The 27,084-nt window shown below is 36.0% G+C and overlaps 1 protein-coding gene across 2 annotated transcripts; it reads left to right on the top strand.

Moving 5' to 3' along the window:
• The first annotated feature begins 10,915 nt into the window (after positions 1-10,915).
• On the top strand, positions 10,916-26,214 carry LOC148864652 (pre-mRNA splicing factor SR-like 1). 2 transcript variants are annotated; one of them, XM_088979934.1, is made up of 5 exons: positions 10,916-11,335; positions 11,672-12,069; positions 12,403-12,483; positions 21,328-21,399; positions 24,947-26,214. In XM_088979934.1, the coding sequence occupies exons 2-5, from the start codon at positions 11,782-11,784 to the stop codon at positions 25,865-25,867; spliced, it is 1,362 nt and encodes a 453-aa protein (XP_088836060.1). In that variant the 5' UTR covers positions 10,916-11,335; positions 11,672-11,781; the 3' UTR covers positions 25,868-26,214. The 2 variants fall into 2 exon arrangements, with proteins under 2 accessions (XP_088836060.1, XP_088836062.1); XM_088979936.1 differs by having other exon boundaries at positions 11,749-12,069.
• The last annotated feature ends 870 nt before the right edge of the window (positions 26,215-27,084 follow it).

Below are 27,084 nucleotides of genomic sequence, written 5' to 3' on the forward strand. Positions count from 1 at the left end.
TTGTTTCTTGGCCTACTGGAATTCTTATTTCAGGGTTTCAGCCTGTTCGGGTTTACCAAAAGAAGATTAAAGATCTTGATTTAACATAGACAACTCATTAGTAAACTGAATATATTTATTAGCCAAGCAAGAAATATGAAGTACCAAATAAGGTAGTAAATATGAATTTGCTACATGCCAATGATGTATGCATCCAAATAACAGAATGTCTTTCAGAAAACCAATCGCATTAGCTTTCATTCGAGCCGGGAAATGCAGGGCAAACAGGAGTACAGGACTACAAATCCAGCTGCTTAGCCCATAAATGGTATCCAGGGAAGGGTAAGCTGGGGGGATTATTTTATTTCTCTTCAAAACCTCAACTACCTAAGCAGGAAGTCAAGGGTTCTGGTGGGATATCTATATCCAAATCCAAAATGGACCCACTATTAGGCCAAAGGCAACAAGAAAGGCTAGGCATCACCAGAGAAATTGAAATGTTCTGGATTCTGGCTGTCGCCTGTCGGTCTGTGTATGGCAGTATGAGATGCCGCCTATGGTGGTTCATGGATGATGCATATTGCTTTGACTATAAAAATGTGGAAGTGCTTATTTTCCGTTTGTTTCATCAATCTGATACGTTTAAGCCTTTTCCTCTGCTTCTATCCATTGAAAATACAAAGTTGTATGGAAAATAGACGCTCTCAACATTTGTATCGAGAGGTCCTGTTCTTTCCATTTAACGTCAGTAATTCATGTCCTCTTGTGGTTGTAGTTTTGTTGCACCAGATGTTCTAATAGCATAAATCACATCAGCCAGAGAGGTTGCCTGTAAATCATCAAACATTGAATCCTTTTCAAACTTTCTTTTACAACTTTATGGCTTTTTGAAATTAAAAAAAAAAATCAATATAGGGCTATTTAAACTCATCTACAACCAATTCGGTTAATGAATAACCATCTTTTTAGCCCGTGCATTGCATGCGTCTCTTCTAGTTATATGAAATTAGTGGTGACCTGTGCAATGCATAGCATAGTTATTATGAAATAACAGTGATTTCATTAAAATATTCATATTTTTAGCTCTTTATATATAAAATAGTAAAAACTCTTTTTTTTTAGTTATTGAACTTCAAATTTATTAATTTTTATATAGCTTATTTATTATGAGAACCAATCGATGGTGGTTTACTGGTTAATTGGTAGATTCTCTGGCTAGTTGTAGTTAAGACCTGGGATCAAATTCCATTGCCACTAGGGTTGGGGGATGGACTATTTCTACTACATTTTGTTATTGAGACATAACAATCCATGAAACAAATCTACAATAAATTAATAAGAGAGAGAGAGAGAGAGAGAGAGTTGATAACCCATGAAAAGGAAAGGAATAGTGTTTTCTTTTGGATTTTATAGAAGAGTATTGGTTCAGCCTATGTATTAGGTGGGCAAATTTGAATTTTGACATTAATTTGGATCTCAGCTAGGGTCATATTTAGAGTTGTCCCTTAACCTAATTCATACATCTAATTTACACTCCTACTTCATCAAATAGAACCAAAAAGGATTATAAGAGATGTAAGCTGAAATATGCATTTAATGGGGAAAAAAATGTTACAAACTTTGACTATTAAAGTAAATGAGAGAGAGAGAGTAAATATGAATTTTGTGAGAGAAAATATTTCTCTTCTTCCTAAGGGACCTAATCCTCTCGTTCTTCCCCATACGGCCATACCCAATCAAATTGTCATTTGATTTGTTGAATAGAGCAGGCACATTGCCATCAATTAAACGGATCAAAAGCAAATGAAGTGTCACAATGAGATTGGGCCTAATAAGCAGATTGATGAAAATGCAATAAGATCTAACTGTTTAATGGAAACCAAGCCATTAAGATGCAAATATAATGAAACTTAATTAATTCCATTTGGAAGCATTAAGAGACTTTTTTGAGAGCAAGGTTCGAAGTATTGATACATTTTGGTATGTATTGCATTTCGGACTTAGTCAACTCACCAATACGTAATTCACTAAATATTAGGAGTTAGGGACAAGTGGCCATTTTGAAGGGTTTCAATCTTGAAATTTACCAAAAAAAAAAAAAATCAACCCAAGTTTATAACCCCTTTAAATCGTCACAAATATTTCTTGAGAGGTTTGAAGTTACCTTAGAATGCACTGATGTGGTGGTGGGGTTTGCCACTGTTGAGCATCAATTTGATGGAGGAAAACACAAGAAGGATAAATTAGGTTTCAATTTTTTTTTTCTTTAATCAATATGTTTGGTTTCAATGGAAGTATCAATTCCGAGGTGGTGGTCGTGGTGTCATGGGAATATTTGGTCAATGGAGAGGAGTAGCCATCGGAAAAGCATTTGATTAATCAAAACCCATCCATTTTGATGAAAACCACCCGATTCGTTATCACTAGAAAAAACTTCTATTGTCAAATATCTATTTTTCCTGGTATTTCTACTTCATATCTTTAAGAGTCTTGACAATGACACCAGAAAGGCATAATACCTAAAAACTGATAACCAATCAACTGGTACAATAAGTGGTACCAATTGGTATTTATCGAAGATCCCCTAGAGGTTGTGATTGGTCAAAGTTCTTCCTATATCATATATTATCTCTGTATTTTAGTTTAAATTAAGGGGGCATTCTTTTTCTGAATTTTGAGAGGGGAAAGTTGGTCAATAGGATTTTGGTTTTCATTGATAAGAGTCCCATGTTCTTTTTTCTCGATTTATATGGGGATCAGTGAAAGTTTATTTTACCCATCTCCTATGTGGGTAAATAACTTTTCCACCTAAGGAGAAATTGTCAACACTTGAATGGGACAAAAATACTTTTTTTAATAATGAATTTTTATGGCTAAAATGGTCATTGTCTTATTTACATGGGAAATAAAAGAATATGGATAAACGCACTTACTTACCTGAGTAAGTAACTTACCGAAAAGCGAGCAGGGCCTAAATAGGAAAAGGAACACATGAGAAGGTTACACATGATGTTCAATGATGTCTATTATTTACTTATTGGGAAAATTCCCGACATCATGTACTTTTGGCTCAAGTGACAATTTGGTCCATAAACTTCAAAATGCAACAATTCAGTACCCAAACTTTCAAGATGTGACAATCCAATACCCAAACTTTCAAAATGTGACAATTCAGTACCTATCATTAATCAAACCATTAATCAGATGTTAAATGACATTTGACAAGTCAAAAATGCCCTTCGAATGCCATCTAATTCTCTTTATCAACCATTCAAGCATTGACAAAAAACTGAACAGTCCCAAATCCTAGCCTCTTATATTCAAAAAAGTTGGTGATTGTTTAGAAGAATCTAGAATTTGGGACTGTTCATTTTATTGTCAATGTTTGGATGGTTGATAAAGAGAATCAGATGGCATTAATTCTTAGGGCATTTTTTACTTTTCAAATGTCACTTAACGGCTAATTAATGAATTGGTTAATGGCAGGTGTAGACTTGTTCATGGGCCGGGCTGGGCCGGGCCGGGCTTTTGCTCTTTATTAACATAAACTTTTCAGGCCTGAGCCCGAGCCCGACCCAACCAACGGGCCTAAAACTTGGTCCCGAGCCCGACCCTCAAAAAAGCCCGAAGTCCATGCCCGAGCCCGAAGCCCGACTTGGGAGTCTGAGCGCCAGTGCCGTCTGAGAGAATTGTGCCTATTGAGTTCGCCAATTCCTGGGAGTCTGAGAGTGAGAATAGAAACCCAGAAAGTGAGAAAATAGAAGATGACAACAATGCCCGCTAGAGAGAGAAAGTGAGAGAAAGAGAGCTCACCGCTCGAGAGAGAGAGAGAGAGAGAGAGGTGATCTAGATCTAGTGGTGCCAGCCGCCAGTGCGGTGGTGCCTGAGTTCGCAGAATGAAAACAGTGCGCCTGGGTTCTGGTGGCGCCGGTTGGAGAGAGAACTGAGAAGATAGAAGACCTAGTTCTAAGAAGAGAGAGAACTGAGAATGAGAAGAAAGAAGATGAAAACGGTGCTAGCTAGACAGAGAGGGAGGGAGGGAGGGAGGGAGAGAGAGAGAGAGAGAGAGAGAGAGAGAGAGAGAGATGACTAGTTCTGGTGGAGTCGGCCGTCAATTGGGTTCACCGGTTCTAAGAGTTGAGAGGGAGAAATGAGAGTCGCTTCTGAGAGTGAGAGTGAGAAAGGAAAATGAAAAGAAAAATTTTAAGTATTTAGGATTAGGGTTAGGTAGTTTAGGAAAAGTTGGGTTGGGTCGGGCTTTTTTAACAAATCCCGAGCCCGACCCGTAAAATAGTTGGGCTTGGGCTTTTAGGCCCGAGGTCAAGCCCGCGGGCTAAAACACATGCTCAAGCCCATCCGGGGGCCGAGCCGGGCCGACCCGTCGGGCCACCCGACCCATGAACAGGTCTAATGGCAGGTATTGGATTGCCATATTTTGAAAGTTCGGGTACTGGATTGTCACATCTTGAAAGTTTGGGTACTAAATTGTTGCATTTTAAAGTTCGGGGACTAAATTGACACTTGAGCCAAAGTACAGGGTACTGATCGGGAATTTTCCCTTACTTATTTTATCACACAAGAGGCCTCTACCCATGTAAAGAACAGGAGGACAGGAGGTGGTCTTTTATTCGGTCTACATATGTTGCTATTAGATTGCAATAGGTCTGCACAGAGGTTGGATCTGCTCCTCACAAAGCACGCCTCACACCAACCTCAAAGTGCATCGCAGTTGTGTATTGATAACATCTCCCATACATGATGCCTTCATTTATGGGAAGATGTTCCCAACGCACGGCTGCGATGCACTGTGAGGATAGTGTAAGGCACGATGTGTGAGGAGCAGATCAAAACTTGTCTGCACACTACACTCCTCCATACCTATAATATAAAGCCCCCTAACACTAGTGAAGGCAGTGGCTTTATCCCATGTCTCTACTATAAACAGCTAGAGACCTTAACAACTGAGCCAATTGACACCATTTAAAGGAATTGGCTCTTGGCATATTATAATATGAATTGGTCCACTAAAACAATATCTATTATACATGCATATGTACATACATATATATACATATATACTTATTAATTGTTCACATGCTAATTCTAACATTTTCTTTGCAACTCGCATCCGATTCTTCACCTCTCACCAAACTCTATAGAGTAAGACTGAAAAGTGGCCTGGAGGTTTGAGATCAATGATTCACCAGGTAGGCCTGTAAATGGAGCGAATTCGAATCGAATCAGGCCATGTTTGAATTCGATTCCGATTACAAAATAACTTATTTGAATTCGAATAATTTTATAAATATTAAAAATCCTAAATCTAGAAATTAGATTACACAAGAAGAAACCCCTTTGGCCTGTGAGAAAAAAAAGAAAGAAAATGCCTCAAAATACTAGAATAAGAAGAAAAAAAATAGCAAAAAGCACCTAAAAAATCTAAAAATAAAAAAGAGGTATAAAGAAGTAATAGAGAAAGCTGAGATTTGAATGGAAGAAGTTAGAAGAAGTGAAGAATGCCATGAAGCTCATTTGTCTTCGATGAAACCTAGTGCTCTTTCCTTTTTTTCTTCTACCTCTAAATCTCTGATTGCAAGTTATGATAACACGACCATGACCAGGGGAGAGGGAGATGAGACGGAGATGGGGACAAACACAACCATGAAAAGGGGTTATGCATGTTTCGATGAAGACAGAGGAGTTGTGGAGAGAAGGGGAGAAGATGTGAAGATGGGAAGAAGAAGAGTTTGTAAAAGTGAAAGAGTTGTGGGGAGAGGCTCGATGAAGACAGAGGGGCTATGCATGTCTCGATGAAAAAAAAATAATATAAACAATCAAGAGGGGTTATTTTGTAAACTTCTCACAATTACTTGAAAAATGTTTAATGATATTTTGTAAACTTCTTACAATCTTTTATAGTCTTCAACTACTTTTTGAACTCCTCACAATTACTTGAAAAATGTTTAATGATATTTTGTAAACTTCTTACAATCTTTCATAGTCTTCAAGTACTTTCCCATTAATTGGCAATGGCATACCCAAAATCTTTTTCTAGAGGCTTTTACTAAATTTCTATTCCATTGCATGGTTTTATTTGCTATTTTTTTTTTACCAAGTTGGAACTTGAATGAAGTTAGGTCTTTGACAAACTTGGAAGTTTGATTTGAACTCCCATTCTTTTAGTTGTAAACTTTAAAATGATAATATCACTTTCTAATGAGGAAATGTCTATGCTGCCGGATAGACATGATACCAGAATAGCTTGGCCAATCAAAACCTGCCCATGAATTTTGATAAATATCACTGATTGGTTACAACTTTTATGATACTGGTTGATTGGTTTCAAGTTTTCTTAGTATATTGTCTTTCGATATCATAGTAAAACTCTCATAATGCCACTGTGTTTTTAACAAAGCGATGTTTTGGAAGATTGATAGGATCATTACTTGGGTTGGGACTAACTTGGCCCAAGTTGCAGTCCTAGTTTAATATCCCTATTTTAATATTAAGAGTAAAAGACTTAAACATACCCTAAGTTTTAGAGATAGAGTTAAAAATACCTTCACCCCATTATGTAATACCAAAATTAAGAAAAGATGCTTTTGCCCTTCATAAAAGAGTGTCATCTTCTACCTCAAGAACCCATTCCTTTCTTTAGGCCTCACTTTTATGATCGTTTGACACTCTAATTGGGCTTTTTCCCATGTAGAAGAATCCCAGTCACCACGAATTACTGTTATCTTAGTGTTTATATCCTCCTTGAGGTTTGTTAATCAAGTCATCAAAAAAATTCAGGCCCCATTTGATTCATGGGAATAGGGGTTTGGAATCTGAATCGGAATGAGTTATTCTGACTTCAACTATTTGGTTGGACGGAATCAGAATCTCATTCCCATTCCTACTGGAATGTTATTTTCTATTTGAGGGAATGACCATTCCCTATCTCTCCTTTGGGAATGAAATCCTATTCCTCCTGATTTTAATTCTCATTTCCATTCCTGTCTGAATCAAACAGATGGGAATGGATGGATCATTCCAATTCCGATTCCAAAGAATTCTGATTCCAATTTCGATTTCGATTCCGATTACAAATCAAATGAACCCTCAGATTTCTATAAATTGTGATAGTATCCAATATATATGTGGTATATGTACAGTCCAGACTGAAAAGATATTCCGCCTGTTGGTTCAAATAAACATGGTTCTATATTGCGGCAGAACGAGGGCTAAAAAAGTGAAAGGAAGAAATCTGTAACCTGGTTGGTTTGTGCAAACACATACGAGTTGTACAATTGCTTTTTAGATTTTCCGGCTGTGGTGGACCAGCTTTTTTTTAAGAGACACCTGATCCAACTTTCTTACTAGGTGGAGATATAATTCCTCTCATAAAATGCTCAAATGTTAGGTACGCACATTGTGGTAGTCCTGGGCTAACATGGTCGATCAAACAACGAAATTTCCATTGCCTCCATGTAAAAATGTGTTGTCTTGTGATTTTGAAGATGCAAATCAACTTTAAATTAGTTTTTGGTAACCATTGCCTTGATTTCAGATAAAAGATATTATCATTGGAATCAATTAATACTCTGAATTTTAGTCTCACCCTGTTCTAACTGTCTCAGTTCTTCCTACAAATCAGTTTGATAACCTCTATGGGTGTCGCGACTCTCTCCCTGATGAATTGACAAGGGCCACCATTTGACATGATTGCTAGAAGGCGGTAGCATGGATTAAAATATCCATAAGGCCGGGCATATTGTATTGGTATCCGTAGTAGACGATGCCAGATATATTGGCATCGTATTGTGCTGGTCATACGTATTGATATGATATAGTGCTGTATCGGTGCGTATCGCGTCATACTGACCAAAATGGACCAATACACATCGATAAATACAGGAACACACGCAACTCCCATATAAAAAATGGGGCTTGCATGAACCATGGTTTGATGAATTAGATACTAAATGCTTAGCATTTAAACCACTAAGCCACCCTTTAATTTATGATACAAAGTGAAATAAATTAACTTTATTATCTTTATTGTAAATATGCAATCTAAAGAAATGCCATATTAAAAATTAATATGTTCAAATAGTAATATTAAAAATTAATATTTGTAATTATAAATGAAATAACAATTCTACTACATTTATATTTATATCAAAGAATGATTTTCTATTCTCAATTATACAAATAAAAATATTAATAATAGAATAGTTATTTAGTACTTAAAGTTCATACATTTGTATATATTTATTATTAATTGATATTTTAATATATTTTATAAATTATTAATTGATATTTTAATTTACACTATATAATAACATATTTATTATTTATAAAAAATACAAATTTCAAGCATATAATATTATATCTAATCTATCAAATCACTAATTTAAAATTATATAAAAAATGATTCCTTATGTTAGAAAATTTATTGAAATAAAAATATTAATAATGGAATAATTATTTTAGTAATTAAAAATTATGAATTTGCATGTGATATGTATTTTAAAAATTTTAATATAGATATGAAATATTTTAAGCTAAGATTATATGTTTTATAAATTATTAATTGATATTTTAATTTACATTTTATAATAAAATATTTATTATTTACAAAAAGAAATATATTGTTTATCAAACATTTCAAATATTTATTTGACTTTTTTTATTAACATTGAAAAGTAAAAATAGTAAAATAGAAAATAATTGATATAGTAATTAAAATATAATAATTACATATGTTTTGTGTCTTGGACTTAAATAGAATATAACATAATAATGGTTTTATGCATGTGTTAATTTGCAAATATCTATATAATATGAGTCTTGGACTCTTGATTGATGGATTATCAATATGATATCTATGCATCCCATTATATTAATTGTAAAATATTTTTTAATATAAATCATTAAAATATACATTTTTTTATGTATTTATGCCTTATTTGTGGTTATTTTAACCTTAAATTTAGTGTAATTGATTTATGTATTTATGAAATTCGTATGTATTTTCCTACTGTATTAATGTACTTTCATATCTTTCATTCGTATCCATACATTTCCAAAGTGTATCTGTATCAAAGTTATCTAATACGATATCCAATACCGATACTTTGATCCTTTGGTGGTAGTTATTTGTGGATACAAACAATCTTGCTCACTACATGAACAACTGAAGGAAAGAGGTGAAAACAAAGCCTTTGTTCTCTTTGTTGGTGGAACATGAGAACAGTCAAGAAAAGGTAAAATGAAGTTTTTAAATTTTAAAGAAGTCACTTGACATCTCATAAGAATGATTTACTAGTAGAGGGTATATTTAAGTCTAATTGGGTTACCGGCTTAGCCCACAAGGTATATTTAAGTCAATTTGAAGAAGTCGGGCATGTTTAAGTCAATTTATAAAAACTTAGGGTATGTTTAAGTCTTTTACACTAAATTTAATTGATTTACAATACCATGTTTCGAAAAAAAGAAATTAATTTGAAGGTTTTCTTGCCAAAAATATTTTGAAAAAAATTAAATGGAAAATAGAATTTATCATTAACGCTACTATAGTAATAAAAGTACATACTTCAAAAAAAAAAAAACAAAAAAAAAAAAAGAGATGGTCGGTTAAAGTATTAATTTAAATGTTTTGGTGTTGGATTCTTGAAACTGAAATATTCCAAAACCTTGAAAAAACTTTGGCAGAATTAAAACCAATGACAGTGTAAAGTAACTTGGGCAAAATTAAGACCAATGTTTCAGTGTAAAGTCATTGATCTCGATTATAGCCTCATTGGTCTCTCTTGGTGGAATTTGGATTAGCTGAATGTGATTAGGCCTATCAATAATACTTAAAATTCTATAGCTCAATGGAGCATTTGATCCCATTGAAAATTGGATTAGGTTTAGATGTACCCCATCTGATAAAAATTTGACTCTGATATGACTATATATATATATATTTGCTTTTGAAAAAAAAAAATATATATATATATATATTATAATATAATATATTAAAGTTTTTATTTGTATCATTAAAGCCTTTCTTATATTTGCTTTTGAAAAGACAATTTTGTATTTGGAGTTGAGAAATGGTCTATTTGGTTCGCAGTTAGATCGGAATCAGAGCTGAAATCGAAATGGTTCCCATAATCTGTTTGGTTAAGACAAAAATGAGAATAGGAATTGAAATTAGTAGGAATGAGATTTTATTCTCAAATGGGAGAATGACATTCCAGCAGGAATGAAAATGATATTCTTTTGATTCCACCCAACCAAACAGTTGGAATCGGAATAGCCCATTCCGATTCTGATTCCAGACCCCTATTTGTATGAACTAAAGGAGACTTTCATCGGAATCAATTGAAAACCAAAAAATCTGATCAAAGTCGAACTCAGATGCATTGTTGATACATCCAATTAGATTTTAGATCAGATTTGAATGTTATTAATTTCTTATCGAGTTAGCTAAGTCTGATCTGAATATGATCTGATCTGATTGCAGGCCTAAATATGAAAGCTTTGTAACCTGTTGTGGAACCAATCACTATGCCCTATGCCAACCAAAATGTTAAGTGAGAGAGTGAGTTTCTGTGGGTCATATGGGTGAGCATTCGATTTATTTGTTTAAAAACCAAATCGAATGAACCGGAAAAATGGAACCAAAATATCGAATCAAGGTATACCGAAATAACTAAATCAAATTTCTGATCCAGTTATTTCGGTTAAAACCAAAATTTATAATATATTTCACATGTATAGTATATAATATATTATGTTTTATCCCATTTTTTTGATCAAATGAATTTTCAAATATAAAAGCCGAAATGCTTAAAAAACGAACCGAAATATCAAAAAACCAAAAACCGAAACCGATTTCGATTCGAGATTTCGGGTTTTACCGAATAATGATATATAATACTCACCGCCGTTGAGGCCCCGTGCGGCACTCGAATGGGGTTAGGCAGCACAATGACTGCCGTTTGAATTCGGGTTAATCGGAGGCTTTGGCTGTTGAGAGGGCTGTGGAACCAATGATGAGGTTCCACGCAAGTAATAAATTCATAGATCTCGTTAAAGCGTTCAACTAAACCTTGCTCTGGCGTGTGGTGTTATCATTGGTTCGCTGTTCGCTCGCTATACAGCCATTGCGTTCAGCTGATTCGTTCTCTCCTTGGTGTGACATCTCCCGTTGTCGACTCGCGTCCTCTGTAGTTTGTACTCACCAGAATCTGAATGTTGATAGAACCGCATTGAGCGTTCTAGGGCTTGTAAATTTTAATTGTTGTGTTCCTCCCTTCTTCCCATTTGCCGCGAACTCTCAACAAGAATTCGATTGGTATCTAGATTATTTTATTCAAGGGTAAGCAGAATTTTCTGTTTCGTACTTGCAGAGCTTTTCGATCTTAAGAAAAAAACTACCTTTTTAAGTTTGCTGGCTTTCTCAAGAAAAAAAACATCTGCATTTCTTCTATCTCTTTCTCTCTACCAGTTACAAGATTTCTTTGTTTCGAGGTTTTCCAATAGTGGTATTGTGATTTTAGGGTTTCGAATTAATCTCTTTTGCAGCTTCTTTGTTCTTAGCTTTCTGGTTTCGATTAATTTGCTTTTTAGAATATGCTTTTTTATTTACTTTATTGTTTCCGTTTATTGGTATTTTTGGTATTCTGATTCTTCAGCAATTGGCTTCATTTCGTAGAAAACTAGGAATTGTAGGTGATACTTGGGTCTGTTATTACTCGATAGTATTTGATTTCTTGAAGTTGGCTTTCGAAGACGACCTGGCTTAGCTGATCTACCTGCGAGGTTATGGAGATTCAGACTTCGGGGAAGCCGATTGATTCTTTGCTAGAGAAGGTTTTGTGTATGAACATTCTCTCTTCAGATTATTTCAAAGAGCTTTACAGATTGAAGACTTACCATGAAGTTATTGACGAAATCTACAATCAAGTTGATCACGTGGAGCCATGGATGACTGGGAACTGTAGAGGCCCGTCTACAGCATTTTGTCTTCTCTACAAGTTTTTCACGATGAAGCTTACTGTCAAACAAATGCATGGGCTGTTGAAGCACCCTGATTCTCCTTATATTAGAGCTGTAAGCACCTCCTGGGCATTGGTAGACTATGTTTCTTTGTGCATTATTCATATTTATTTATCATTATACCTGATCTAGTTTGAAATCCAAACAAAATTTCAATTCGTGGGTAAGTCTAACAGTGTCTCCACAACCGCCAATGCCTGCATGCATATTGATAAAATAATCTTAGTGTGAATATTTGAAGATTGGTAACTCTTCCATTGTAATAAGTTCCTTGGATATTACTAGGTTCCATTTAGGGTTGTTTATTTGTCATGTTGGACGCTTTTTTGGTTATTTCTACCTTTTGGCTCTGACATGCAGGGACTGATGCTGGATGTTGTTTTGCAGATTGGATTTCTCTACTTAAGATATGCAGCTGATCCAAAGACTTTATGGGGATGGTTTGAGCCTTACCTCAAAGATGAAGAGGTATCTAATAGATAATTTAATTCCCTTTTTCATTGCTAACAAAGATCTTATATCCAGAAGGTTTTTCTTTGTGCTGGACTAGTAGAGTTTTATAGATATTTACTTGATTAGGTTATTGTCTATTGGCTACTCCTAAACCTTAGTGCATATCCATGCTATCTAATCTGACAGGATCTATCAGTTATTTTCTAAAGCTCTATAGCTTGCCACACCATGATTCTTGTATGTTCAATATCTGAACTGGGAATTGACCATTGATTTTTCCAGTGTAAATATGTGGTGGTTCCATGTTTCTCCTTTAGCACAAATAATTCTTTCACGTTACCTGTAAAAAATTATTGTTGTGTTTTACTGAACTTTTTTTATACAAAAAAATCAATTTATTAAAGAAGAAAAAAGTACTATATCCCCAAGTCAAACACTGAATCTAATGTAATGATTTGAGATCTTAGTCCCACGGACCAAAGAACTCAATGTCCTTGGAAACCTTTAATTGGTTTCTAGAATTTATTTCACCAGATTCACTTAGATAGCAACCTAGGGTTAAAAGTATTTATGCTAGACAATTTTGTCTATGGAAACAATTCCCACGGTATCAAGGCTGGCCAATAGTGGAATACCTTGTCTCTACAGGCAATGATTTTTTACATAAAAAATTGGAGTGGTTTTAGTTGGTTCCATATTCTCTTGCAAATTAGCATGTTTCCGTAATCGGTGTAGCAACTAGAAAACATTAAAAGTGGTCTAACATAAAAGAATCAAACACTAGAGGTAGAATTAAGATAATGCTATCTATTCTATGAAAAAATAGGGAATGGATCTCTGTTCTGTTAACGTTGGATGAGATATAGTGTGTATTTAATAAAGAATGGAAGGAAACAAGTATATGAAGGGGTGGTGCCTTAGTTACTTTGAATGTGACAAGGCTATAGATGAGAAAATGTATAGCTGCATTAATTGAAGAGGAAGGGGGAAATGAAAGAGCAGAGCCCTTATTCTGGTCACAGAGGATCAAAGAAAAGGAAAAAAAATAAAAGGAAAAGATCATTTTGTTTGTCTTTAATTTGAAATTTGGTGTTTTATGGTAACCTTTTACTGTATTTATATTATATGATATTGGTAGAGATTCTTGAAGCCAATGTCGGGAATGGATCTCTGTTCTGTTAACGTTGGATGAGATATAGTGTGTATTTAATAAAGAATGGAAGGAAACAAGTATATGAAGGGGTGGTGCCTTAGTTACTTTGAATGTGACAAGGCTATAGATGAGAAAATGTATAGCTGCATTAATTGAAGAGGAAGGGGGAAATGAAAGAGCAGAGCCCTTATTCTGGTCACAGAGGATCAAAGAAAAGGAAAAAAAATAAAAGGAAAAGATCATTTTGTTTGTCTTTAATTTGAAATTTGGTGTTTTATGGTAACCTTTTACTGTATTTATATTATATGATATTGGTAGAGATTCTTGAAGCCAATGTCCTGTATTTCTCAATGTATTCGTTCAAAATTCTCTCAAAGGATTAATGTGTTGTTTCCCTACAATATATGTATATTGCTCACTCCTCCAAAATTAAAGCCTTTATTTGAAAGGTTAAATGTTAAAATATTGGCATGCGAATGTGCTTTAGAGGAGAGACACAATTTGGAAATTTGTTTCATCTGCCTGAGAAACATAGTATGTAAAAACATCAACTTTGCCATTACAATTTGGTACTATTTCCTGGAATCCTTTGATGTGATTTGGGTTGTTCTCTTCCAGCACTTGGACATCTATTGCCTTCGTTCCAATCCCCCTAAGTTCAACTCTATAAAATTTGAACTTCAAGAAGCGTTACCTCAGCTGTCTAAGACTGATAAATGGTGGGTGCAAAACTTTTGGGGTCTCAATTTAGGAGATTGAGATGCTCTGTATTTATTAAGATCTCAAATTGGCATGGTTGTTGGGGTTTGACATACTACAGAGAGGAACATTGTGATTGTGTTTTTGGCTGGATCCACTTGTATGGAAAAGTTGTTAGAGATTCATTTATTTTATTTTTATTATGGGACTTAATTTTTGTAGCCAAGATGGACCAATGACTTGATACTTCTTGATGAAGCACTATATTCTTTTTTTTTTTTGATAATTGAAAATTGATTTCATTAATCAAGCAAAATAAAACTTTACAAGCATCCCTTGGAGAGGCATGAGATGGAGCACTTTGTTCTTCCATTACATATTCCACAACACAGCTTCCCATTTGCATCTTTATATGAACTTCTCCTTTATTGTATTCATTCTGATGGTTAAAAAAATGCAGGTATTATAGGCCATCCCTATTTTGGGCTGCCTATGAAGGGATGGGAGATCCATCATATAGATGAACAAATCCCGTAGGAAGGTTGGGCGAAATTTCAAAAATTTATTTACTCCCATCCGGGAATCCTATTCCCAATTTAGAAAACTGCATTTTCAAGATTCGTTCTTGTAATCAAACCAGACCAAATCTGAAACCAAATTAAGGGATACTTGATACGGAATCCACGCAAGAATGCTCCTTCCAACGTAGGTGTTCACGCCCAAAGAGTGCACCAAATCCTCCCTCCACTGAAGATGACACAACTTAGGATGAGACATGATCAGTAGGTAGTTCTTCACCAAGAACTTGTGATTCTTTAGCAAGAATTGAATGGGATAGTGAACACAACTTCTAAATTGTTTCTTCTGGCAAGAAACAATATCAAGATCAAATCTTTATCAAATTCAAGAATTGGAGATCAAACAGGGTAGGGCGGCAAGAGTAGGAAGAAAAAGAGCTAAAGGCAATATTAGTCTAACTGAGTTGTCTTCTCTCTGTATTGAGTGAGTGTGTTTTCAAGGTTCGCCCTACTTTCTTATTTATAGCCTTAAAGAGACAATTTCCTAATCTCATTAGGAGTTTCCTGATCCAAATCTTTATTTGGATTTGGACTCTTTAAGTGACAAGGATAATCTCTTATCTTATCTTATCTGTAGATAAATATCAACCTTCCTAATCAAATTAGGAGTTCCTTGATCCAAATCTTTATTTGGATCTGGACTCATTAAGTGGATAAGGATAATCTCGTATCTTATCTGCTGATCCAAATCCCAGATCCGCCCCTATTTAATTAATCTAATTAACCTAGTTCGAAATGGGCTTTTAGGCCCATTAAGCTTTTAGGCTCACTTCCTCTTTGATGCTGGCTAGCTTGGCTCTCTTTATATGGCGTGAGACCCTATCATTGATCTACACATCAGCCACATGGGCCTAGCCTCTGTTACAAGGCCTGGCCGAATTCACTGTTGAATACAGTGAACCCCTGAGTCCATCATTATAGGCTCTTAATGGGCCCAACATTTACACTAAATGGTCCTTGGGTCCAGCCATCTTATGAAGGCCCAAGGACTGTGGGCAGATGCAAGATTAGTCCATCAGGTATAATCCTCAATGGTCTTACACAACTTTTCAACCCATAATGATCAAACACTATCCGACAAAAGAAGACTTCTCCCTTGGCTGCAAGGTACAGTACTACACTCTCTACTCACATGGATCCTGAGAATTAAAACCTTTTGCAAACATTTTGAAACCATAATATATATATGCATATCTTTATACAAATATATTTTGCAAAAACAAATTTCAATGGTTGAAATCAACTACCGGCAGTTTAGGTTTCTATCAGAGAGAGTGCATCTCCGATCATTCACTTTGTCCCACAAAGGGGCTGATCCTATCACTATGATCATCAACTCAGGTGAATTTTCGGATTGTCCCAACATACCTAGGTGTTGACCCCCTCTAAGGATCTCACTGATTGACATATCAAAGACAGTCCAATCCGACACCTAGTGCAGTATCATAATCGAGTCTAGGGGTCAGGTGTAACATTCAAGTTTGGCCAATCTATCTCCAAGGTCCAGGGCAATACTGGAATTTTGGTCTGATTCAGGGTTTCAAGAAAACCCACACTACATATACCTCAGGTCTCACCTCGGCAACTAAGATAAGCCACCCCAACCAACTTGGTGGTATATCAGTGTTAGCCTTGGTAGGATAAATCTTCTCAGATCTATCCAACGGTTATGACGATTCTAAACTAACACGAGTCTCATATGTATCCAGTTTAAGGGTATTATATAGAAAAACACCATAATAACATGAATCAAATATGTACTTTATTCATTTACCATAAATGTCATAATGTACATCATGTGGATTGGAGCTAAGGGCATACACTGTCTAACAACCTAGAATAGGGAGACTTGTGTAACATAATATTATGAGTGGTAGAAAGAATCTGTCGCATGGAACTCACAATTTAAGAGGAATTTGATTGATTGGGAGATTAGGCTCATAGTTGAGTCACTATATTCTTGTTTTTTTTTTTTTTTTTGATAATTGAAAATTGATTTCATTAATCAAGCAAAATAAAACTTTACAAGAATCCCTTGGAGAGGCATGAGATGGAGCACTTTATCCATTACATATTCCACAAGACAGCTTCCCATCTGCATCTTTATATGAACTCCTTTATTGTATTCATTCTGATGGTTAAAAAATGCAGGTATTATAGGCCATCCCTGTTTTGGGCTACCTAGAATAGGGAGGCTTGTATAGCAGAATATTATGAGTGGTAGAAAGAGTCTGCCGCATGGAACCCACAATTTAAGAGGAATTTGATTGATTGGGAGATTAGGCTCATAGTTGAGTTACTATAGAGAATTCAGAATGTGAAGCCTTGTCCAAAGGAGAAGATAGAAGATTATGGGACTAGGACATGTCAGGATCTTTTTCTATTTGGCCATTTTTTATAAGATGAACTCAACATTGGATGGCACTTTAACTAGCTTTAAAAATTGGAATTCTTTTGTGCCATTTAAGGTCGGCTTGGAAGCAGCACTAGACAGGTGCCTCATGGAAGATAGTTTTAGCAGGAGGAGGACTATGGTGCTAAACAACAATGAATGCGTGTTATGCTCATCACTTCTGGAAATGGCCAATCACTTATTTTGCACTGTCATTGGTCTCAACTATCAAAAGCTGTGGGAAAAGTTTTAAAGAATATTTTCCATGTTCAGTTGAAAACTTAAAATGTTCTTCCATGGCAAGGCAGGTGGAAGGGATTGTGTTCATGGTTGTCAATACACAAGTTATTCAGAGGAGCTTCATATTATACCTTTTTTTGAGGTTGAGTTTATTTGCAACATTCACTCTCTCTTGATTTTGAACTTTTTGTATATTCCCATTGTATGGTCCCTTGGTGTACATGGGTGCTGAAGTAAATTTTGTAGTTTAACTTTAACACAATAAGGCCATCGCCCAATGTTGGTCCCAGTTATCTGTGGTCTTGGTGGGGGTGGGGTAGACTGGAATACTGGATGCAGCCCTGACTCTTGGCTTTGGCAACTCTTGAACATGCGCTTTCATGCTTGCCCAGCGTGAGATTTTACCATTACACCAAGTAATTACCTTTTAATTTTCTTTTGATGGATGACTGTAAACTTTATTAATGATATTAAGTATGATTATATACTAATATACATTGATTTAGATGATCCCCAACTTAATCTGTAGCTTTAAGTTTTTCCCGAATGCATTTGTTCCCTGTTAACCCCTTTTCTAGCTAGCCCATCTGCTGTGCCATTTACTGACCTTTGTATCCATAAGAATCTTGCGTTCATATCCCTTGAGAGCTTCCTTATCTCCCTCATTTCTTGGAGCCCAGATCTACTGCAAGTGAAAAACATGTGAACACACTCAGAGCATGACATCCAATTGCACTTCGCACATCGGGAATGCCTCCTGTACTTGAGTTTTAAATTCATGGGGAGATGTTCCTGATGTGCTGCTGGATGTCGTGCTCTCAGTGTGTTTCCATGTTTTTTGCTTGCAGCAAATCCTGCTTCTATTTCTTGTCTGAACTACCAAGAACCTGATTTGTCCTGCTTCAGCCACCCTATTGCAGTCCTGGGGTCACCTTCTTTAGCAGATTTGTGATGTTGAGTGATCTGCTAAGCTTTAGACTTTGTAGCAACACCATGAATTCTGCTTTAACAGAGTTTCCTTGGCCTATAGGACCGGAATAGATAGCGAAAAAAGTACTCTTGTTATTTCTTATGACTCCTCCCACTCCTGATGGACTTGGATTGCCAAGGCTGCATCTGTCAATGTTTTGAGTTTTACCCAATTTAAGGGCGGAGGTTTCTGCCTGCAAATTATTGACTGAACCGAGGATGATGAGTCAGTAATCTGTCTCCAACCTCAACTATGTCGTCCACTGAAAAGTCCTTAAATAATGTGATGACCTCATTGATAAAAAAAATATGATGTCCTCATTGATAAAAAAATGTGATGACCTTAAGCCAATTTGCCACCCTAATCAGAATATTTCTTGCAGGTTTTCTCTTCTTTACTATGCTCCTTGAAGATTCTTGAGTTCCTTTCCTCCCAAATTATCCAAAGTATTGTCACCCTACATAGTTGTCAAGGTGATGCCTAGGCGACAAGGCGCCCTTTGAGGCTCGCCTCGCTCAATCGCCCAACAGTTTTCTACTTTTTACTATAAAATACTTTTTTATTCATTATTTTTTGAGATTATAATTATAAAATAGGCATTATTAAACTAAAATAATCATTTTGTGTGTTTATATACTAATTTCTTTTTATTATTTTCTTATTTATTAGGGTTTAATCAACACAAACATTGCTAAATGCTGTATTGAACCCTCAAAGACTTAAAAACCTGAACCAATAAGTAAGGGAGAACTAAAAATTTTATCTAATCAGCACATTTTCCTCTTCCATATATTCTTCTTCTACTTCTTCTTCTTCTACTATTACTACTACCAATACTTTTTATTTTCTTCTTTTCCTATAACAAAAATAAGGGTTCAGCCCCTATATTTTTTGAATTTTATTTTCTTTCTTCCTTTTCTTCTCATGAATATGTTGATTTTCTATACTTTAATATGAAATTTATACTTTTCTTATGAAAACCATGAATAATTATTAAAGAAATATGGTTATGGTACCTAGGGAACTACCCTAGGATCTATTTTTTAACATAAAAAAATCCGTCGCCTAGGCCAGGGTAGGTGCTCCCCCTCGCCTAGCCTCGCCTTGGCATCTTGAAAACTATGCACCCTAATGCACCTCCACATCATCTTGCCTCTCTTCCTCCTTGGTCTAAGGAAGCTTTGTTCAAAGATACTCCATAGATTCATTAGAGTCAACCACCTACAACCAAAAAGATCAAAAAGTACTCTCCCAAAGCTAGAAGCATAGGAGTAGGAGATTAACAAGTGAAATGCAGTTCTATCACTTGCCATACATTGACTCATAGAGAACATACACTAGGGGATAAGCACCAATCAGGTCTTCTTTGCAGGACATCAAATGTCTATATCTTTTGATGGTAAATTTCCCAACAAAAAGCCAGAATCTTTTGAGGGATAGGAGCCACCCAAATGTCTCTAACCTGAAATTCCCTCGGGAAACAGACAGTATCAGAGCCTCAAAAAATTGATGCGCAAGAGAAATTACCAGAATTACAAGGAATCCAATTCGGTTATCAGATGAGAAAGAGTCCAGCTGAATTCATTCCAAAAAGTTAATGATGTCCACCACCGCAATTGATTCTCAAATCCCTTAAACCCCTTCTAAGACCCAAGTCCCACCATGACCTGAAGGGCTATTGAAAAACATCAAGAAACTGTTTTATTTTTGTTCAGAGACAGGTTGTAGATTCTAGGGAGTTTCTCTTTTAGTGTGGAGCCCCCCCACCACCAAAAATCTTTTCTGTCTCATTTATTCCAGGCCTACCAGATCAAGGCCTGGAATAAATGAGACAGAAAAGAGAGAGATTTCCATGGGGAGGCAAGGAAACCTCTAGAGGCTTCCTTGGCATTAACACAATACTTATTCATACTGTTAGAGTTCATTTGATCACACATCAATTTTGGTTTAGACAACCACTTAATCATCAAATGCTTTGTTGAACTCTTTAACTCTTCTAATGCCTAATCTACCAAGCTTCTTTGATCTACACACTTCCATTTCGCCAAGTGAAACCTCTTAACTTTTCTCTTGTTAGTATCAGGCTATCAGAGACTCTATGGTAGGATTGTTAGAGATCAAAGTCAACCATTGGCTAAAGACTTTGGAGGTGCTTTCTTGTTTACTCCATGGATGATTTCCTTAGGTGATAACAAGTGATTGCATTGACTTGCACAATAAGAGATAGGCCTAGCATTCCATGGTCTCCTCCTCTGCAACAGGGTTTAAAGTTAAATTTTGACGGGTGTAGCTTGGATGACTCTGTGCTATTATGAGTTCTTTAGTCCGATAGGCATTGGTAACTCTACAAGGTATGAATTATATGCTGTACTTTGATGGCTAAGATTGACCAAAAATGCAGTTTATAGAAATCTGATTATTGAAGAGGATCTAGAGGTAATTGTAGAGTGGTTATAGGGGGAACCTGGCAGTTGAGGCATCAAGTTCAAGAAGCAAGACCACTAATAAACACTTTGGGAGGTTCTATTCTGTTGCATGGATTCCAAGGTCTGCTAACATGTTTGCAAACTCCTGGGTTGAGTCTGTTGTATATATAGTGACTATACTGCCTCTATGTGTGTTGATGGGTGCCCGTGTGTGTGTATTTGATAAATATACTTTTGTATATATATTTTTTTCATCAATAAAATTACACAAGTTGTGAAACCTCTTAATATTCCACCCTCCTTCACTTGGTCCACAATCTTTGGTAGACTCTTCAAAATTGTGAATTGGAGGAAGTATTTTTTGGCAATTCATTAATATTGGTATGATGCTTGTTCTTCAGGAGTTCTCTCCAGGTTCAAATGGTCGAGTAACTACAATGGGTGTCTATATACGAGATTTACTTCTTGGACAGGTCAGTTTCCATAATTTCCAGCACTTGAAGAAATGACTGTCCACTGTGTTTTCCTTTTGTTACATGTTGTCTTCTAGATTTCATACTAGAAAGGTTTATTTGATGTTATTCACCTCTTGTTGACTGTTGATTGTGGTTGGGTACGTTAGTTACTTGACTCCGTGGTTCTTTTGCTATTGTAGACTGAGAAAGCCATTCTCCCAAGGTGGTGGCTGAGAGTACATCTCTTTGTAAATTGTAAATTAATGTTCTTCATGAAACAAAGTATGATAAATGGGAACATTATGAAGTTGTTTTACCTTCAACTTGATACCCCATTGACAAAGATTATTTCATTCAGTAATGGTTTTTCAGTAATATTTTTCTGAACCTTGCATCATTTCTAGTTTGCTTATTTTGGAGTAAGGCTGTAAATTTTTTATCAGTTACTTGTTACTAGTGCTTTTTCTAATAGAGTTGAGGTTAGTCTGTTGTGTATCCAGAGAAAAAGTGTAATGCTGTCCAAGCATTACCTTAAGTGGACAAAATAAAAGAAATAATACATATTTGATAAGGGTCAATTTTTCAGAGGAATAGTTCATGCTGTCCTTAGCTTAGGGTCTCCACTTCTTAGGAATTCAAGGGAGTTCCTATTGGTGATGTAAGAAGGGATTAGTAATCAAGGTGATGCCTAGGTGGGTGGTTTTGTGGGGAGCACCTTTGTATCATGCATTTTTTGCATACTTGTTTGGTGCCTTCTTAGGTAAGAAAAAGGACAAGCCAGGCACTTTATCATATGCTGTATGCTATGTTGTATTTTGTTTATGCTCTTTAACAAATGAAATAGGAAAATATATTATTATATTGTTAATTATTTATTTGCTTGGATTCTTGTTTTATAAAAAATCATTGTTTTAAATATACCATTCTACATTTCTACTTTGTTGAATGGAGTTTGATTATATTGTATGTAGAGTATTAGAGTTTATGATTAAAAGTGCTTTTACCTTTGAAATTAATGATTTAATGTGCACGCCTGTTTCAAATTGAAAGAGCTAGAAGAGCTAGGGGCAGATCAAACAGGACATGGGATAAAGTAATGAGAAATGACTTAAGGGCCCATATTTAACACTGGATATGGCACCAAATAGAATGGACTGGGGGAACATGATTTGTGTAACTGACCCCATATAGTTGGGATAAGGCTTAGATGATGATGATGTAATGTGCATTTATATGCAAAACTCATTTTTGTTTTCTTTCTTTCAATATTTTCAATACAAAATAATAAGAAAATGAAGACACCAACATGTCAACATGGGTGATTCCCAATTAATTATAGGTCTTATTGTTCAAAGAGTCACTGCCTTATTCATCAAAAAAAGAGTCACTGCCTAACCAGTGCCTTGGTAGTACCTAGTTGCTTGCTTATGCATTGGCACCTTGTTGCCTAGTATTGACTTGTTACTATAGTAATGTTATCATAATAAGATGCTGGCATTGTGATTAACCTCGGCGAGTTCCTAGTTGTCTAATGGGTGCCTTGTTGCTATAAGTCAAGGTGTTTAGGTGAGGTGCCTAGGTGATGCCTTGACAACTACAGTAGATCTGCATCCTTCCAAGAAATATTTTTATATCTCATTTTCTTAATATCTTGTTTGTATTCTTTCAGAAAAAAAGGATGGAAAATGGTTTATTAATCAATTAAAAAGAGTTTATCTCAATAGTGTTGCCTGTGAGAGGTGTTTTTTGCCCTGCAGATTTTCTCCTAGGGCCCAAAATGAAACTTTGGGATGAAAAAAATACTGGGTATATTGCAGGCATGTGCTGTATATTTTTCTACTAAGATATGCACCTGGAAGCTAGAGCTTATTATGTAGCTACTACTTGATACCTCAATAATTAGGGTATGCCTTAATTTGCAAGGGAGTAATTTGCACCGTCTCCCTCATTTGGACAAACCTTTAATTTTCCAGACTTCAGAGAACTCCAAAATGAATCTCAGTCAATGGCAGCTAAGTTTGGTAAGTTTTAGGAAGTAGTCGTAGTTAAGCATTGTTTGTACATGCATCTTTATTGACAGTGCAAATTCTACGTAAGTTAAAAAATGGTCTTTCTAGTTTTATGGCAACTCTAGGTCTTAAATGAGTTAAAAGAAATGAAATGAACTCTGAGTTTAAAACAAGGGTCTTTACAAATTAACATGTTTGTTACACTTTCCATAAGTTTTCCATTAGTTAATATGTTCATTACATCTTCAATACATTTGGCACTTCTTTGCTTGGATATTAAAATAATTGTTATCCACTAATGATCAATGAAACTGTAGTTTGTGATATTGTCAATTAAGTGATTTTATTGAATGGTTATATGTTTCTTCAGGCTGCATTCTATTCACGAGGTTTCCAATTGAAAAGAGGAAATAGCTTGCACGTTTGTGCCCTCTTGTGCATGTACCTACTTGTCTTCCACCTTTTATTATTTTCTTTATTAAACGTGTTCTGTAGATATCACAGACAATCCTGCTTTTATCTAGAAGCAGAGTAGCATGTTACGTTTCATTTATTCATTAATAAGTTATGAAATTGCAACTTTGTTTCTGAAATTTAACCATCTCTGTTTACATGCATGTTGGCCTTGGGCTGTTTAACTGAGTCCAGATATTTAAGTTGGTTAGGATCACATATGATTTATATATAATAATAGTGCAGAAAAGGTTTTCTAAAGGGTCATCATTCTCTGGAAGTCTGGATGACAAATGCTATTCTGCCACATGAAATCATTTGACTAAACCAGACCATCCATCAGATAGCTGGCCAGGTTGTCAGTATACCAGTTGTTATTCCCCAACAAGCACGTTTGTATCCTACAAAATTTTGGTACTTTTTTCGGATGATAATAGCTAATGAAATTTTCAAATCTTGTTTGAAATAGAAGTGGAAGGATTTATTTTTGGCTATGTAGCACAGGCGTTTGGGCTGACACTTGCCTTATTAAGAGGTAGTAGAGTCAGCAAACAAAGGAGGTTTTATTTTCTCAGCTACCTGATTGCAAAGGTATTGCTGCCTTGAAGAAACTGAGTTGCAACTGCCTTGTTCTGAGTTTGTGTGAGACAGAAACCAGGATGCCCTAATTTGCAAGTTTTCTGGATCATGAAAAATTGGAGTATGAAAAGTTGGTTTGGTTTCTCATGATATGCCTCGGACTTATTTGTTGCAACTTATTTTTATTATTCAAGTGTCAAACCTTTGCAACGAAGTAGCTACTGGTAATTTTTCCATTTCATTCAAATGCACTTTTTCTTTATCCTGAAACATGGCAAAATCTATAGTTTGTGGTCAAATTTAGTTTTTTTTTTTTTTTTTAGATGAGTAGTGTGGTTACTGGTTAGGTAAGTTAAACATTTAAAATGGTTGGATACTTAGACCATGTATATACTCGTGTTTTGTGTGACTAGAAAAAGAAACCAATGACTAATTGTACATGTTCCTGCATTACTACTTCGATACACTCGTGTTTTGTGTGACTAGAAAAAGAAACCAATGACTAATTGTACATGTTCCTGCAGTACTACTTCGATACACTCTTCCCTCGCACCCCTGTTCCTATTATGCGGCAGATTATTGCCAACCTTGAGAAGATAAAGCTTCCTACCAAGCACTCTGGTGTGACTGGGGAATCTAACCGTCATGGATCTGATGATATTGCTCGTCGACCACCTTCTGTAAAAGCTTCTCTTTCCGTCTCATTTGGTCAGCGTGCTCCTCATCGTGCATCCACAAGGGACTCATCCCCTGTTCGGCGTACCCTGCCACTTTCTCATGATAGAAACAACAGTGATGACATGCAAAGATCTCCCAGCAACCGTCGCAGCCGTAGCCATGATTTGTCTGATCAAGATCGTGTTGGCAGAGAAAGAGACAGGCACAGGGATAGGGATATGGACAGGGACAGGGACAGGGATAAGGAAAGGAATAGGGATAGAGATGGGGACAGAGAAAGAGATAGAGATAGGGACAGAGAAAGAAAAAGGGACTGGGACCGAGACAGAGATAAAGAAAAGGACAGGAACTGGGACAGAGACAGAGATAAAGAAAGGGACAGGGACAGGATCAGGAGATATGACTATGATCGGAATGGGAGTCATGAGATTCGAGATTATCACAAGTCCAAGTATGCAGACAGAGAGAGAGAAGGCAGCAGACGAGATCATGAGAGAAGCAACCATGACAGTAGTAGGCACAGAGAATCTAATTCTCACAGGAGTAGGAGTAGAAGTAGAAGCAGGAGCCGAAGTCATGTTGATCACCATTCAAGTCCATTTAGAGACCCAGGCAAGGAGAAGATATCTATATCCAGCAATCTGGCCAAGTTGAGGGATCTATATGGAGAAACAAATGATCAAAGAGCGTATAATGGACCTGAAAGAGGCCTCAAGGATAGCAGTAGTGAGGAAGTAATTAGACTTGGTGGTTCAACCTGGAAATAATTATTAGATGTTTGCAGGAAAGGAAGGGTTGGAGTGTTGTTCAAATCTTTATGGAAGCAGTATATGCTATTTTTTTTTTTTTCAAACAAGGACTGTTGGAGACTAAAACTCTTATCTCTTGGATAGCGAAGTTGATCATACTGTTGAGCTACGACACTACGACAATGGATTTTACATCTGCAACCAAATGACTTCCAATCTGTATTTGTATTATTGTTTATATATGGTATTTCACTTAATTTAAATGAAACATGATCTTGAATGAGGCGGGTGTATATCTCTACATTTAACTGGATAGTTTAGTTTGATTTACTCCATTAATGGCAAATGTTTGCAACTTTGCATGATGTGTTATGCGTGCAGGTGCTGACTGCTGAGGCCAGGAAAACAACTTTAATTGGATGCATGCTTGTCATTTCTGAATTACAATTTGACATTCCTATTCTTCAACAGTTAAGTGTACGTTGACTAAATAGCAAGCTGACCACGCCCTGGTTTACATGCATGGTGTGAGGTGTCTGAGACCTCCCCCTCTGATATCACTTCTTGATTTTTTTTTTCCAAGCTCTGATATCACTTCTTGATTATCACTCTTGATATCACACAGGAGATATAGACACGGCACTTTTCTTGAGTATACGGAGAGGATTGAGCATATAAACGTGTCTCGTGACGTTTCCTCTGTCCTCTTCGTTAACTCAAGTTGATTACTAATGTGACTTCATTTCATGTGATGCTAGAGTGATACCATGATGTGTGTCTTGGTTTTCCACCTTTTCTTGCCTTCTGTAGTGACTCACTGAGATGGACTAGGGATTAGTAGGTCAGCTCGTGCTGCGCTGGGTATGGAATCTAAAGCTTGTATTCAAGTTATTTGATTTTGACCCAAGTCTGGAATTATGGTTACAAGGGTGTTCACGGTTTGAGTTGGTGTGCTTTGGAGAAACCTCAGATCAAATCAGTAATTTACAGTTCAAGATTTTTTTATAATAAATCAACCCGTTTTGACATGAAAATTGAATCAGACCAAATTGTTTTATCATGATTTGGTGCGGTACGGTTTGAAGACTTTGGGCCAAGGTTTAAAATATTGATATGCCCGATATGTTGGTAGAGGCATATCAGGCAGTATCGATAATTTTTTTTTTATTTATTATTTTTAATTTTTTTTTCAAATCTAGTTCCGAGGGGTTAGTTTAAGGTCTGCCCACCTCCTG

The sequence above is a fragment of the Nelumbo lutea genome, chromosome 3 (assembly GCF_056320005.1).
Source record: "Nelumbo lutea isolate HS-2025 chromosome 3, American lotus-T2T, whole genome shotgun sequence".
NCBI lineage: Eukaryota > Viridiplantae > Streptophyta > Magnoliopsida > Proteales > Nelumbonaceae > Nelumbo > Nelumbo lutea.